The 15836-nt window shown below is 50.3% G+C and overlaps 3 protein-coding genes across 3 annotated transcripts; 2 read left to right on the top strand and 1 right to left on the bottom strand.

Moving 5' to 3' along the window:
• Nucleotides 1–730: 730 nt before the first annotated feature.
• F4807DRAFT_433073 (clathrin heavy chain) lies at nucleotides 731–6904 on the top strand. The gene is made up of 4 exons (XM_047998649.1): nucleotides 731–1296; nucleotides 1364–1735; nucleotides 1812–6047; nucleotides 6103–6904. Exons 1-4 carry the CDS (start codon nucleotides 1210–1212, stop codon nucleotides 6460–6462), a joined length of 5055 nt encoding a protein of 1684 aa, XP_047852594.1. The 5' UTR covers nucleotides 731–1209; the 3' UTR covers nucleotides 6463–6904.
• A 172-nt stretch (nucleotides 6905–7076) lies between these two features.
• On the top strand, nucleotides 7077–10361 carry F4807DRAFT_433072 (uncharacterized protein). The gene is made up of 8 exons (XM_047998648.1): nucleotides 7077–7376; nucleotides 7447–7618; nucleotides 7760–8034; nucleotides 8201–8385; nucleotides 8468–8582; nucleotides 8646–8971; nucleotides 9086–9169; nucleotides 9313–10361. The coding sequence occupies exons 1-8, from the start codon at nucleotides 7136–7138 to the stop codon at nucleotides 10294–10296; spliced, it is 2382 nt and encodes a 793-aa protein (XP_047852593.1). The 5' UTR covers nucleotides 7077–7135; the 3' UTR covers nucleotides 10297–10361.
• Nucleotides 9968–15328, bottom strand: F4807DRAFT_163781 (pyruvate carboxylase). Its single transcript, XM_047993368.1, has 11 exons — nucleotides 14793–15328; nucleotides 14700–14720; nucleotides 14630–14637; nucleotides 14534–14545; nucleotides 14420–14457; nucleotides 14334–14365; nucleotides 14158–14277; nucleotides 14030–14091; nucleotides 12209–13957; nucleotides 10809–12101; nucleotides 9968–10754 (listed from the first exon to the last, which is right to left on the bottom strand). Exons 1-11 carry the CDS (start codon nucleotides 14977–14979, stop codon nucleotides 10647–10649), a joined length of 3630 nt encoding a protein of 1209 aa, XP_047852592.1. The 5' UTR covers nucleotides 14980–15328; the 3' UTR covers nucleotides 9968–10646.
• Nucleotides 15329–15836: the final 508 nt, after the last annotated feature.

Below are 15836 nucleotides of genomic sequence, written 5' to 3'. Positions count from 1 at the left end.
CAACGATGAAACCGTTTTCCATTAGGTCCTACATCACATGATTTCGACAGGTATCGTATCAGAGCATGCAACTTTATACCAATGCAATAGTAAGTTTATGGTTATATTCAGCTATGGAATTGCTTGTCAGTACTTGAAGCTGGTTTGCGTCAAAAGCTGTTGGCTGCAAGGGCTGGTAATTCCAGGTTACCTATCCTTTTTCTCCTTCAGCTTTACATAGTACCTATGTATAGTACCTACTATGTAGTTCTAGACCCGAAGGTGACCCGACAGGCGCTTCTCAGGTTCGTATGTGTATATAGACCGTACTAACAGCGAATATAGGTACATACCTATTCGTAAACTTTACATGACCGAGGCCATATATGACTGAGTATACTTAGGTAGGTAATAAAATAGCAATAAGATTGCAATATTTTGATTATTTGGCATTCTTATTTTATGCGCTCGTGAAACAACTGGGAAGGTACTGTAGAAACAAGTTAATATCTACCTGGGTACTTGCTTGGATAGCTAGGCTGCTAGGTAAGGTAAGTACAAACACCCCCCCTGCTCACCTGGGCCTGCTCACAAAATTGCACCTAGGCACTGTAGCGACAAGGTGATGCACCTAAGGCACGTATCAACATTGAAATAATAAGTGAAGGAGAGTGGCCTGTGCACCCCACATTAGGTAGCTGTAGCCTCAGGTGCTTCCTTGCGAACAAGTAACCCGTAACATCCAAGATTAGGATCATAATACGTACACACAGACATCCACACCCATCTCGTCCACTTTACTTTCCTCCTGGAAATTCTTCAACCACAAACCTCATTTCCTCGTCTTCCGTCATCCACCATTTGTACAATACACACTTCCCGCAATCACTACACTCGCGTCAAGTTAACCATCACTGACGTCTGCACGAGTGCTTTCCTCAATTTTACTCTCTTCGTCTACATAATCAATCCCTGGAGGTAACTTCTGCTCGTTTAGCACCTAACACCTTCCCTTTTACATTCTGCCCCTTTCCCTTAACAATCGTTCAATCATTTCCCCAGATTTACATCCTTCTCACACAATCGCGCTCATCGTAGACCATCGTTGCTTAGCTGATACCAGCGGCACCTTTTCTGGGAAACGTTAACCAGTCTTCGATAATCCTCCTTTCGATACCGCGTTTGCGCTTCACCATTGCTGGTCCTGATTAACCGATGTAATCGTGAATCATGGCACCGTTACCTATTAAGTTCCAGGAGCTGTTAACGCTCAGTAACGTCGGTGTTGATCAGACCTCAGTTGGATTCAACTCTTGTGTAAGCTGTCCCGACCATGTTTTAATCATTTCTCTCTCGGTCCAAGAACTAATCTCTGTCCCGTCAGACCCTAGAATCCGACTCCTTTATCTGCATACGAGAGAAGAAGGGCGATGCTGCGCAACCCGAAGTTATCATCATCGACCTCAAACAAGGCAACAATGTTACACGCCGCCCCATTAAGGCCGACAGTGCCATCATGCACTGGACCAAGCAGATCATCGCCCTTCGCGCACAATCCAGAACATTGCAAATCTTCGACCTAGAGAAGAAGGCAAAGTTGAAGTCTGCTACTATGAATGAAGATGTTGTCTTCTGGAAGTGGGTCAGCGAGTCGACCTTGGGCTTGGTCACAGAAACTTCAGTCTTCCACTGGGATATATTCGACAGTTCTCAAGTTGCTCCTGTGGAGGTCTTCAAGCGCAATGCGAACCTGAACGTAAGTACCATTTCGTATTTACTGCGCATGTGAATCATACCCGACGAAGATCGCAAGCTAACTTTTTTTGCGCCAGGGCTGCCAAATCATTAACTACCGAATTAACAGTGACGGCAAATGGATGGCAGTTGTTGGTATCTCCCAGCAAGGCGGTCGCGTGGTTGGCAGTCTACAACTGTACTCCAAGGACCGAGGCATCAGTCAAGCAATCGAAGGTCACGCTGCCACATTTGGCACACTTCGAATAGAAGGCGAACCGGCCGATACGAAGGTCTTCTCTTTCGCTGTTCGTACAGCTACTGGTGCCAAGTTACATATCGTTGAGATCGACCACCCGGAAGGAAATCAGCCTTTCCAGAAGAAGGCTGTCGACATCTTCTTTCCCCCCGAAGCCACGAACGATTTCCCCGTTGCTATGCAGGTCTCCCAGAAGTACGGCATTGTTTATATGGTAACAAAGTACGGCTTTATTCACCTTTACGACTTAGAAACTGGCACAACCATCTTCATGAATCGCATTTCTAGTGAGACGATCTTCACCACGTGCCCCGATTCTGATTCCACCGGTATCCTCGGTATCAACAGGAAGGGCCAAGTACTCTTCGTGTCAGTTGATGAATCGACCATGGTTGATTATCTTCTCCAAAATCCAGCAAACACTGAGATTGCTATCAAGATGGCCTCTCGCGCTGGTCTTCCTGGTGCAGACCAACTCTATGTTCGGCAATTTGATCAGCTATTCAATTCTGCCAATTTTGATGGTGCTGCCAGGGTTGCTGCTAACTCCCCCCGAGGCTTCCTCCGTACTACGGAGACGATTAACAAATTCAAGAATCTCCCAACCCCCCCTGGCAAGATGTCCTACATCCTGCAGTACTTCGGCATGCTTCTTGATAAGACTACTCCTCTCAACAAGACCGAGACACTCGAGCTCGCTGTACCTGTCTTATCTCAAAACCGCAAGCACCTCCTCGAGAAGTGGGCTAAAGAAGGCAAACTGGACTTTTCCGAGGAGCTGGGTGATCTGATCCGAGCACATGATCCTAACCTGGCGTTGGCTGTCTACATGAAAGCTAATGCTGCCCACAAAGTCGTCGCTTCCTTTGCCGAGCTTGGCCAGTTCGACAAGATTCTGCCTTACTGTGACACGACTGGTTACCAACCTGACTGGATTACCCTACTGCAGCACATTGTTCGCACAAACCCAGAACGTGGCGCAGAGTTCGCAACTTCGTTGGCTAGCCACCAAGGTGGTTCTTTGGTCGACATTGAGCGGGTGGTCGATGTCTTCCAGGCCCAAGGCATGGTTCAACAGGCCACTGCCTTCTTACTGGAAGCTTTGAAGGAGAACAACCCGGAGCATGGTCACCTGCAAACGAGGCTTCTGGAGATGAACCTGATGAACGCTCCACAGGTGGCAGACGCTATTTTGGGCAACAATTTGTTCTCCCATTTCGACAAGGCTCGAATCGCGAGCTTGTGCGAACAGACTGGCTTATACCAGAAGGCATTAGAGCTTTACGAGGACCCCGCGGCGGTCAAGCGAGTTATTGTTGGTATCCCCGGTACTCCGGGATTCAGCGCAGACTGGCTTGTCAATTATTTCGGTCAGCTTTCGGTGGAACAGTCCTTGGAATGTCTCGATGCAATGATGAAGGCCAATATTCGCCAGAACCTTCAATGCGTAGTCCAAGTTGCCACGAAGTATTCCGAGTTGCTTGGCCCCACCAACTTGATCGACCTTTTCGAGAAGTATAAGACCCACGAGGGTCTCTTCTTCTATCTTGGCAGTATCGTGAATCTGTCTCAGGACCCGGATGTTCACTTCAAGTACATTGAAGCGGCCACCAGGATGGGCCAATTTGCGGAGGTAGAGAGGATCTGCCGAGACAGCAACTATTACAACCCAGAGAAGGTCAAGAATTTCTTGAAGGAGGCCAAACTCGCCGAAATGCTTCCGCTTATTATCGTCTGCGACAGACACAATTTCGTCCACGACTTGATCTTGTATCTATATCAGAACCAACGTTTTAATGCGATCGAGGTTTATGTACAGCGAGTAAACCCCAGCAGAGCCCCTGAGGTCATTGGTGGCTTGCTCGATGTGGACTGCGATGAGTCGGTCATTAAGAACCTCCTTACTACCATCAACCCTGCATCGATTCCTATTGATGCACTTGTCCACGAGGTGGAGACACGTAACCGTCTGAAGCTATTGCTTCCTTTCCTCGAGGCTACCTTGGCCGCTGGCAATCAGCAACCAGCTGTCTTCAATGCCCTTGCCAAGATTTACATTGACTCTAACAACAACCCAGAGAGGTTCCTCCGGGATAATGATCAATATGACACCCTTAGCGTGGGCAAGTACTGCGAGAAACGAGATCCTAACTTGGCGTTCATCGCGTACCAGAAGGGACAAAACGATCTGGAGTTAATTAACATCACGAATGAAAACTCCATGTATCGTGCCCAAGCCCGCTACGTCCTCGAGCGTTCCGATCGGGAGCTATGGATGTTTGTACTGAGTGAAAACAACATCCATCGACGATCGGTTATTGATCAGGTTGTCGCGACAGCCGTTCCTGAATGCAACGACCCTGCAAAGGTCTCCGAGGCCGTTGCGTCGTTCTTGGCAGCTGATCTTCCAGGCGAACTCATCGAGCTCCTTGAGAAGATTGTATTGGAGCCTTCACCCTTCAATGACAACCCTAGTCTGCAAAACTTGCTCATCCTTACCGCTGCTAAGTCGGACAAGGGTAAAGTTATGGACTATATCCATCGTCTGGACGCATTCAATCCTGATGAGTGCGCGCAGCTATGTATCGACGTCGGACTTCACGAAGAAGCCTTTGAGATCTATAAGAAGGTTGGAAATAAGACAGCGGCTGTTGAAGTCTTGGTCGAGCACGTCGTCAGTATCGACCGTGCGAGCGCGTTTGCGGAGGACGTCGATATTCCTGAGGTCTGGAGTAGAGTTGCCAAGGCTCAACTTGATGGTTTACGAGTTGCGGATGCGATTGAATCATACATTAGAGCTGGTGACCCTCGCAACTATGCCGAAGTTATCGAGGTTGCAACTCACGCCGGAAAGGATGAAGAGCTGGTCAAGTATCTTCGTATGGCGCGCAAGACTCTTCGTGAGCCTCCCATTGACACCGCTATTGCTTTCTGTTATGCACGTCTTGATCAGCTAGGAGAGTTGGAGGACTTCCTCCGCGGTACAAACGTTGCCAATATTGAAGAGTCCGGTGACAAGGCTGCTGAAGAAGGCTTCCACCAAGCTGCCAAGATCTTCTACAGCAGCATTTCTAACTGGTCTAAGCTTGCTACCACGCTTGTCCACCTTGAAGATTATCAAGCAGCTGTTGAATGTGCACGCAAGGCCAACAACATCCGCGTTTGGAATCAAGTCCACGGTGCATGTGTGGCCAAGAAGGAGTTCCGACTTGCGAAGATTTGCGGTCTCAACCTGATCGTCGACGCCGAACAGCTGCAAGCTCTGGTCAAGCAGTACGAATCAGAAGGCTACTTCGACGAGCTCATTGATCTCCTCGAGCAAGGACTTGGACTAGAGCGCGCCCACATGGGAATGTTCACCGAACTGGGCATTGCACTTTCAAGGTACCATCCCGAGCGTCTGATGGAACACATCAAACTTTTCTGGAGCCGAATGAACTTGCCTAAGTTGATTCGCGCCTGTGAGGAAGCCAATCTCTGGCCCGAGTTAGTGTTCTGTTACTACCACTATGACGAGTTTGACAATGCTGCACTTGCCGTGATGGAGCGCGCCCAGAACTCCTGGGAGCATCAACAGTTCAAGGACATTGTTGTCAAGGTTGCCAACTTGGAGATTTACTACCGCGCCATTAACTTCTATCTGGAGCAACACCCCTCGCTCTTGACTGATCTTCTCCAGGTTCTTACTCCCCGGATCGACGTGAACCGGGTTGTTCGTATGTTCCAGAAGTCTGACAACCTGCCGTTGATCAAACCCTTCTTGCTCAATGTCCAGACCCAGAATAAGCGAACGGTGAATGATGCCATCAACGATCTTCTAATCGAGGAAGAGGATTACAAGACTCTGCGGGATTCGGTGGAGAACTACGACAACTACGATGCTGTTGAGCTCGCCTCTCGTTTGGAGAAGCACGACCTTGTCTTCTTCCGACAGATCGCTGCCAACATCTACCGAAAAACCAAGCGATGGGAGAAGTCTATTGCTTTGTCGAAGCAAGACAAGTTGTACAAGGACGCTATCGAGACAGCCGCCATTTCTGCTAAGTCTGAGGTTGTTGAGGAGTTGCTCCGCTACGTAAGTCGTCACCTTTTGAGATGTCTTGAACGCACCTGTGCTAACCATCTAATAGTTTGTCGACATCGGTAGTCGCGAGTGCTATGTCGGAATGCTCTACTCGTGCTACGACCTCATTCGTCCCGACACAGTTCTTGAGCTATCGTGGCGTCATGGTCTTAACGACTTCACCATGCCGTACATGATCAACCTGCTCTGCCAGCAGACCAAGGAGCTCGCGACGCTCAAGGCTGACAATGAAGCACGAAAGGCCAAGGAGACTGCTCAGGAGAAGCACGAAGATCAGACTCCTATCCTTGGAGGCAACCGGCTCATGATCACCGCTGGTCCCGCTGCTACCGGCGGAAGGATGTCTCCCGCTCCTTTCGCACAAACCAACGGTTTTGCATCTTCAACTCCATCTTTTGGGTTTTAGAAGGCACAGCGACGGGTTGAGAAGCATATGCAAAACTCTTAAGACTGATTTGGACCGTCGGTCAGTATCTTCGCGATACCCATAAAAGGCTCCAGACGTGTTGTTAGGTGCACTCCGTTTAATGGTACTACCAAGTTCATTAGGATCATGGGTATGGTGGAAGTTTTGGGGAGTTCGTTATAGAAAAAGTTCCCTATGGATTTTGCGATAATGTGTTCGTGTAATGGCCTTGGCCGATGCCGAGATCAGTGAAGTTTACTGCACAAAACAAAACAAGGTGGATACTCCGGTCATCTCGAGCATGTCGGATATCTGGTTATGGCAAGCTTGCACGCGCTGCTTGCTTGCTGTATTTGTATGATAGTACAACGAGAGGGCCCTTTTACCGGTCTGAAGTTGGTAGGCTATGGCTAATGACTTAAGCATATTGTGACAAAATAAACCTGCATCGTGTGACTTGTTCCTGGCATGCTTATCAAGCTTGTTTATATTAGCCTTCTTGGTAAACCCTGCGTGTCACTCTGCTGTAACCTTGCAACGAGACGGTAGAATTGGTGGATAGTTATGTTCCATTTTATGTTTCATTCCGATAGGCTCGCATATCTTCCATTCATCTTCGCCTTATCTATCCACCGTTTTACTCCGAGACCTAGATCACCACAGATGAGGGGGAATGTGTAGGGGGGTCGGTGAGGGTAATACGAGAATAGCTATATATAATGGTAGAGTCGCATCACGAAGCAACGATGGGAGCAGACAGTCAGTCCCGTACGCTTTCCTCTGGCTGCTGTGCCTACGCTACGGTTTATACTTACTCATCATGGTGGTTCCTAGGATCTTTGTCGCCCTCGCGGCTCTAGCTGGCGCGCAAGCAGATGCCGTGCCAAGATCGACATACAAGGATGGGGCAGATCGTAAGTAATAATTCAGACAGGGGGTCGAGCTTTTTTTAGGGTGCTCTTTTGGAACTGATCGACTTTTTAGTTGTGCAGCCGATGTTCAAAGCGCTGGACCTGGGCTCTATTAAGCCGCTGGGTTGGTTCAAGGACCAGCTCGAGCTCGAGGCGGCGGGCTTGTCCGGGAACATGTTCGACTTCTACCGCTTCGTTCACGATTCCAAGTATCTAGGCGGAAATACCGAGTACTCGGGTCTAGAGTAAGTGTGCAATGCCTTTTAGAATGTTTCTGTAAATATAAATTGAAGTTGTCGAACATCTCCGAAATTGAGACAGGGTCTCGGCATGTGGGAGAGCCCTAGAAGAGCATTGTCGCATACTGATACTTTTTTCGTAAATAGTGAAGCTTCCCCTTATTGGTTTAACGGCCTCGTTCCGCTAGCCTTCGGACTAGGCGATGATAGGATCCGCGGCCAAGTCAAGTACTATCTAGATTACCTCCTTGACCATCAGCAGGAGGATGGGTGGCTCGGATGGGAGACCACACAAGCTACGAGGGGGATTTGGGCTCGCAACCTACTTCTGGCAGCACTTATGCAGTACGCTGAAGCTGATCCAACCGAGACGGACCGCATCGTGGATGCCATGCATCGTTACGTAGTCCTTGCGCATAGCAGTAAGTTTATCGCGGAAGCTACCCCTATTCCGTTCATCCTCTCTGAACGTATCAGCCTCTTCTCCACGGAACATTCAATATGGGATGATACATAAGCTGCAGGACTCATAATATCGCCCGCCTGAGAGCTTCCTCTAATGACAGTCACTAACATAACATGCTGCAGTGCTTCAGAATAACTTTACTGGTCTTATTGTTCATGGCAATGATACATATGATACGGCTGGCTTCGGAGTTGGCCGCACACATGAGATGCACATCCCCTTACAATGGTTATTGGAAAGATACCCTCGGAATAATTCTCAGATCATCTGGGAGACAATGGACCTTATGATCGAAGGAGGCGTGGTGGTAAGTAATTACTTTGACTCCTTTGCTTCAATCAGAAAGGGGGAAGTAGGGATGAAACTATTATTAACTTGCAATGCTGTAGTGGGGAGCAGATTGGAGGACTTTCTGGACAGACGAAGCGTATCCTAAGGTCTATTACGATGATACTCCATACGACTTGAGCTGGGTCTTCCTCCACGGCGTGAATATGGCCGAAGGTAAGAAAGCCAGTGATAATATGATGATTAATGCGAACTCCTACTAACAAAGATCCCTTGAAGGCTTGCGGTACACCTTATCAATATACCGGAACACAGGAGACCAGGCTCTCAAGACGCAGACCAGGAAAGCCGTCGACTTACTAGCACAGTATCACCGCTCGCTTGCGGGCACTATCATCGCCGACGAGTATATCTCGGACTTGAATCCCAGCCGAGGAGCGGAGCTCTGTATCGCGGCCGAGGTCATGTTCTCCTCTGCGTACATCTACCAATATCTAGGCGACAACGACATCGCCGACTGGGCGGAGCAGACCGCCTTCAATGCGTTCCCAGTCTCTGTTTCTTCAGACTGGTGGTCGCATCAGTACGTCCAGCAGGAGAACCAGGTATGTTATCTACCTATCAACCCCAAGCCTCCTCCGTACTCCTCCTTAGGTCCATTTTTAGTAGAGGCATGCTCATTAGATCGAGGAATAATTTCGCTGATTTTCTATATCTAGCCGTGGGCCAGAAATCTCACAACCGACCAAAACTGGTTCGACGTCAACTCCTACTCCACCGTCTTCGGTCTCGAGCCCAACTACGTAAGTTCTTCCTCCTCCCTTCTTCCTCCTTTACCCCTTTCCCTATCCACTACATCAACAACCCTCCCAATCCCAAAACCAGTCCAAATCACAGCGCCAAACAAACTTCCCCAAACTGATCGCCCAACTAACCAACACAACAGCCCTGCTGCACGGTAAACCACCCGCAAGCCTACCCCAAATTCCTCGCCAACGCCTTCGCCACGACCGACGGCCGCGCCGGGCTCGCGCACCTGTTCCTGATCCCGGGCAGCGTCGCCGCGACGCTCGGCAACAACGGCGAGAACAACGTCGTGAGCGCGAGCGCCAACACCACGTACCCCTTCGGGCACACCGTCAGCTACACCGTGACGGCCGACCAGCCGCTCGACTTCTACGTGCGGATCCCGTCCTGGGTCAACGTAAGCCGGAGCACGATCGACATCAGCTCCCCAAGTTCCACCACCAACACCACTTCCTTAACCCTATCTTCCGCCGTGGCAGCGGCACAAGCATCCTCGTCCGCGCGCCCCATAGGCCCCTGGGCGCAAGGCCTCCTCCCGCTCGGCCTACCCGCCGGCACATCCACCTTATCTCTCCGCCTCTCCACGACGCCGCGCTACGAGACGCGCGCGAATAACACGGCAGCCATATACTACGGCGCGCTGCTCTACGCGCTCGCCATCGAGTACGACACCGAGGTCCTGCCGCCCGTCGCGTACCGCACGGAGGAGGTGCTGCCGGCCAACACGACGGACCCGGAGGGCCGGACGCGCGACCACTTCTACACGCCCAAGGCGGGCGCGCTGTGGAACGTCGCCGTCGACCCCTCGCAGATCCGCGTCGTGCGGCGCGCCGCGAACGGGACCTACGTCGAGCACGACGCCGAGAACGACGTCCTCGAGGTCGCTGAGGACGAGCTGGGCAACCCCGTCTGGGAGCTCGGCGGCCCGCCCGTCGAGCTGCGCGTCGCCGCTGTCGAGATCGATTGGCCCGTCGTCCTGGACACGGCTGCTGACCCGGGAACCTTCGACGTGAAGCCCACGGGGAAGCCGTTCGCGGCGCGGTTCGTGCCTTACGGGTCTGCGAAGCTGCACATGGCTTTGTTGCCCGCGCTTGAGCTGGACGACGTGGATTTCGGTCTTTGATATATCGATTGGGATATGTGATTAGATCAGATCATCCTCAGTAGGTACCTACTTAAGACAGAATACATATTATGCTCAAGCGAGAGAGTAATAGGTGAATTGATAGTAATAATTCGTAGAAGCAAAGACTAGGCACATTTGATGTACCTGAATATTTTGGTACCCTCGACAGTAAGAAGAAAACTTAGGAGTAAAGCAAAACCATACGCGTTGAGAGGAGTCCACTCCAATCCGAATGCTCAAACCTCCCATCCCTTAAGCACCCTCCAGCCAAACCCTCATCAGTCACCGATACCGTTACTCCGCTCTTGAATTCCCATGAGTCATCCAGTTTAGTAATCAAACCATACTTAAGACTTTGCAATTTTGCATACTAAGTCTGATCCGTCGACCGAATCGCCTTCCTTGACTTGAAGACCTGTTACCTTACCGTTGTGAGGAGCTGAAATAACCATTTCCTATCACGATGGTTAGCAAAATCTCCAGAGTATATGGATTGTAGGTATCCTCACCATCTTCATGGCGCTGAGCACAGCGAGAGGGTCTCCCTTCTTGACATCGGACCCTTCGTGGACTCTCAACTCAACCAAGACACCGGCCATCGGTGCACCAACCTGGCTAGAGTCGCCAGGGTCGACCTTAGGTCGGCTGACGTTCTCGACGCTAGCCTTCTTGTCATCAACGGTAACTTGACGAACTTCACCGTTCATCTCGTAGAACACCTCTCGCTGACCGGTATTCTCAGATAGAGGACCAACAGCCAACAACTTCAGAATCAAAACCTTACCCTTCTCTAACTCCACATGGAATTCTTCGCCGATATGCGGTGCCGAGAGGAAGTATTTTGTCGGTAGCACGGAGAGATCACCGAACTTCTGCACAAACTTCTTGTAGTCGTCGAAGACCTTGGGGTACATGAGGAAGGAAGCCACGTCTGTCTCGCTAACCTGCCCCCATTTTTGCACAAGTTCAGAACGCGTCTTCTTGAAGTCGACGGGGTCGAGGTAGAGGCCAGGTCGCTTATCGAACTTGCGACGGTCTCTAAGAGCCCTCGAACGCAGAGGCTCGGGGAATCCGCCGTAGGGCTGGCCCATCATACCCTCAAGGAATTCGAGGACTGAGCCGGGGAAATCGAGCTCGCCGGCACGGTCGACAACATCCTGCGGCGAAAGCTTGTTCGAAACCATGAACTGTGCCAAATCACCAACCACTTTAGAAGTGGGCGTAACCTTGACGATGTCTCCAAGAAGGTAATTGGCTTGCTCGTAAGCCTTCTTGGTTTCAGCCCATTGTGAGCCGAGGCCAAGCTGAGAAGCTTGGAACATCATGTTGGTCAGCTGACCACCGGGAATCTCGTGTTCGTATACCTCAGGGTCAGGTCCGATAAGGTGAGACTCGAAAGGTGAGTATAGAAGACGAAGTTGAGACCAGTAGGTGTCCAGAGCGCGAACGTGTGCGGGGTTTAGGCCGGGATCTAGCTCACTGCCCTCAAGCGAGGCAATGAGGGCGTTGATGCTGGGCTGAGATGTCATGCCGGAGAGACTGTCTGTGGCGGCATCGACGGCATCCGCGCCTGCCTGAGCACAAGCAATCATGGAAGCAACACCAGTGCCAGCAGAGTCGTGAGTGTGGACATGGATTGGAAGATCGGGATACTTCTTTCGGATGGAGCCGATCAAAAGTGTGGCTGCACGGGGCTTCAACACACCAGCCATATCCTTGATACCAAGGACATCAATGTCTAGGGCTACCAGCTTGTCGACTAGGTCCATGTAGTACTCAAGGTTGTACTTCTTCTTGGGGTTCTGATTATAGAGTCAGTAAGCTCTGTCCTACTATGAAGCCAATGAAGTTGTTAAGAAAATAGGGGCGAGAGGATGAAAAGGGGTATACTAAATCAAAAGGTACATACTAGGAAATCTCCACTGTAGCAAACGGTCCCCTCGGCCACACCACCAGCCTTTTGTACAGCTTTGATACCGACTTCGAGCTGGTTGATGTCGTTCAAGGCGTCGAATACTCGGAAGATATCAACGCCGTTCTTCTTCGCTTGCTCCACGAAGTGATCAATAGCATTGTCAGGAAGCGAAGCATAAGCCACACCGTTCGCTCCTCGCAGAAGCATCTGGAAGGGAATGTTCGGAATAGCCTTACGCATTTTGCGAAGACGATCCCACGGGTCTTCGTAGAGGAAGCGCATGGCGACATCGAAAGTAGCACCGCCCCAGCATTCCAAACTGTACAGGTTTGATAGAGCGTGGCTCGTCTCCTTTGCTATACCTAGGAGGTCAATTGTCCGTACACGGGTAGCCAACAAAGATTGATGAGCATCACGCCAAGTAGTGTCCATCAGCAGGCAACCCTTGTTTTGACGAACGGCCTTGGCGAACCCCTTCGGGCCTTGGTCAAGAAGGACCTGTCTCCATCCCTTCTTAGAAGGTTCGGAGACGTCAAGTTTCGAGCCATCGGCATTGAAGAGCTCAGGAAGGATGATGTCACCCCTGAACTTGGGCTCGCCAATCTGTCCCTTGATGCTACTTCCGTTGACAGCAATATCACCAAGATAAGCTAGAAGTTTCTGGGCACGGTTCTGGCTGCCGATAAGGTCGAACAGCTGAGGTGTGTCATCGATGAATGTGGTCCAGCAGTTACCGTCGATGAAGGTTGGGTGGGTTAGCAAGGAAGCAAGGAAAGGAATGTTTGTCTTTACGCCACGGATACGGAACTCGATGAGAGATCGAAGGATCTTTCGGCGCGCGATCTCGTAGGTTGAGCCATGGCACGTACATTTGACCAACATGGAGTCATAGTACGGCGTAATGACCGCACCAGCGAATCCGTTACCGCCATCGAGACGTACTCCATTGCCACCAGCGGATCGGTACACCTCGATCTTGCCAGTGTCGGGCTGGAATTGCTTAGACGGATCCTCCGTGGTAATTCGGCATTGGATAGCGAATCCTCTCGTAGAGATTCGGTCTTGAGTTAACCCGAGTTGCTGTAGTGAAGCACCCGCGGCAATTTGGATCTGAGCCGCAACAATATCAATACCGGTGATTTCCTCGGTAATTGTATGTTCGACTTGGATACGGGGGTTGATCTCGATGAAGTAGTAACGGTTTTGCTGGTCGACTAAGAACTCTGCGGTACCGGCATTTCGGTAGTTTACGGATTTGGCCAGCTTCACCGCGTCGGCCAAAATGCTGTCTCGGGTTTCCGCGGGAAGATCCTTGGCGGGTGCAATCTCAACCACCTTTTGATGTCTCCGTTGGACCGAGCAGTCACGCTCATACAGATGTACGATGTTGCCATGGTTGTCTCCGAGTAACTGAACCTCGATATGTTTCGGCTTGTCTAAGAAGCGCTCGACGAATACCGTACCATTACCGAAAGCCGTCTTTGCCTCGGAGGTGGCTCGGTCAAAGGACTCCTTCAAACTGGCTTGTTCCCGTACCACTCGCATACCTCGGCCACCACCACCGAATGCGGCTTTGATAATGATAGGGAATCCATATTCGTCGGTAAATTTCTTAACCTCTTCGAACGCAGCAACCGCGCCTTCGGTTCCGGGCACGACGGGGACATTGGCGGCAATGGCAAGTCTTCGGGCAGAAACCTTGTCGCCGAGGGAGTCTATAACGTCGGGAGATGGGCCAACAAACTACATGGATCGGTAAGTTAGTCTGGGACCCGGGCAAGGGTATAGATGACGAGTGGCTAAGGGGTTACTTACAATGAGACCAGCTTTCTCAACATTTCGCGCAAACTCGGCATTTTCTGATAGAAATCCGTATCCTGAAGGGCTCGATTAGAAACAATAACCTATTGTAAATATGCGTCAATCGAAGATGAAATTATTACCAGGATGGATCATCTGAACACCATGTTCCAATGCAATTTTGATAATCTCGTCGCCGGCAAGGTAAGCGCCGACCGGCGTATATTGGCCTCGTTTACCAATGACGTAGGCTTCATCGGCCTCTGTAAGCACGTTAGCACTGTACCACTTTCGTCTCGATAGCCGGATATCTGCATACTCTGCCGATGCATGCTAAGTCGGTCCTCATAACTGTGTATATGGATTAGCTTCGAGTGAATCGCAATAGGTTCTTACTCCGCTCACCTAAAAACAGCAACAGTATGTAGTGACAACTCGTGAGCCTAGGTAGTTGTTAAATTAGTTTCCCAGAAGCTCTGCGGAGGATTCTTTGGGGTATTGTCCGGGGGCTTAACTTACAGTTCTAAAAATCTAATACTCCAAAAATTATTATTAGTCGCAAGTAACTCCCAAGACATATTGTTGCATTGATATTGCATTAGGGAAGAGACATACACGAATAGCTGCCCAAGGTTAGTAAAACAAGCTGAACGTCTCATTGACATGTGATGGGGTTTTGACTTACGGATTTCTCCTCTGTTGGCAACTGTACACCAGATTTAAGGAGTCAGCAAATTGATGGTAACGGAAAACTGTGGAATAAATAGTTATAACTCACCGAGGAGTTTCTTCAAATGCATAATAGAACTGTTTGCGCGAATGTGCTGCGCCGTCTTAGCCTCCTTCGGGGCGACGCCCTCTTCGAAGACATCTTCATTGTCGCTGCCAGCGGCAGCAGCAGCACCGGCGGCTTTTCGGGCAGCCTCCAGGTCCTGGATATCTTGAAAGTCCATATCGGTCGACATCTTGACTTCGATGAACCAGCAGTTCCGGACTGCTCTCTGCTGTCTGGAAATTAAGAGTCGGAAGAGCTCGAAGGAAGCTCAGTGGTGTGACGTAAGGAAGTGGGAGGGGATGTTTGTTGAGTAGCGAGCTTGACGTCGTGACTAGTTTGGTGGGGTGGCGCTCTCAGCCGAGGGCCGTTTAAGCGTTTAAGAGCTCGTGCTGCTAAGCTCCGTGCTCACTCTCCTTCGCCCACGCTGACGTATGTAAGAGCTCAAGAAAGCGGGGTGTTGGTGATAGGAAGCACCGGATATGTCAATAACGATGTGTAGGTGTGTAGGATTCTAGGTAGAACAGAGTCGGAAGAGACAAGTAGGTTAGAGATATACCTAGTAGTAATAGTAGGTACTTATGTATGTTGCCTTTGTCTCAACCAGGTGATGTTACGCAACTGCTACCAAGAATTGGAAAAATGGAGAGAGGAGAAAGTATGAGAACTAATGACTCGGGCAAGGAGATTGAGGGCTTCTTAAACTTTTCTTATTTTTCCCACTTTGCGGGCCAAGAAGGTTGTTGCAGGTAGCGCGAGCTCGTCTGCCTTTGTATACAACACACTATGACACTATGGCACACTACCCTCGATATAGTCTAGTACAGCTGGTACATATAGTACGGAAGGCGTGGTGGATGGTGGAGGCTTGAAGTCGCATAGGCCATACATTATGTGCGCCGTGAGCCGGGGACGGGCAAGCGGGATGGAAGTTTTGAGGGGATTATTGTCCTTCCCCTTACTCGTCACTTCCCTACCTTGGTACCTTGGTAATAGCTGCTATGTGGCCCACGAAGGACGATCATCAGCCTCTTCTCAATCTTGTCTCAC

This window comes from Annulohypoxylon truncatum, assembly GCF_022578515.1.
Source record: "Annulohypoxylon truncatum strain CBS 140777 unplaced genomic scaffold F4807scaffold_24, whole genome shotgun sequence".
Taxonomy (NCBI): Eukaryota; Fungi; Ascomycota; class Sordariomycetes; order Xylariales; family Hypoxylaceae; genus Annulohypoxylon; species Annulohypoxylon truncatum.
Note: the sequence above shows the minus strand (reverse complement) of the source record. Positions and strands in the feature narration are given on the sequence as shown.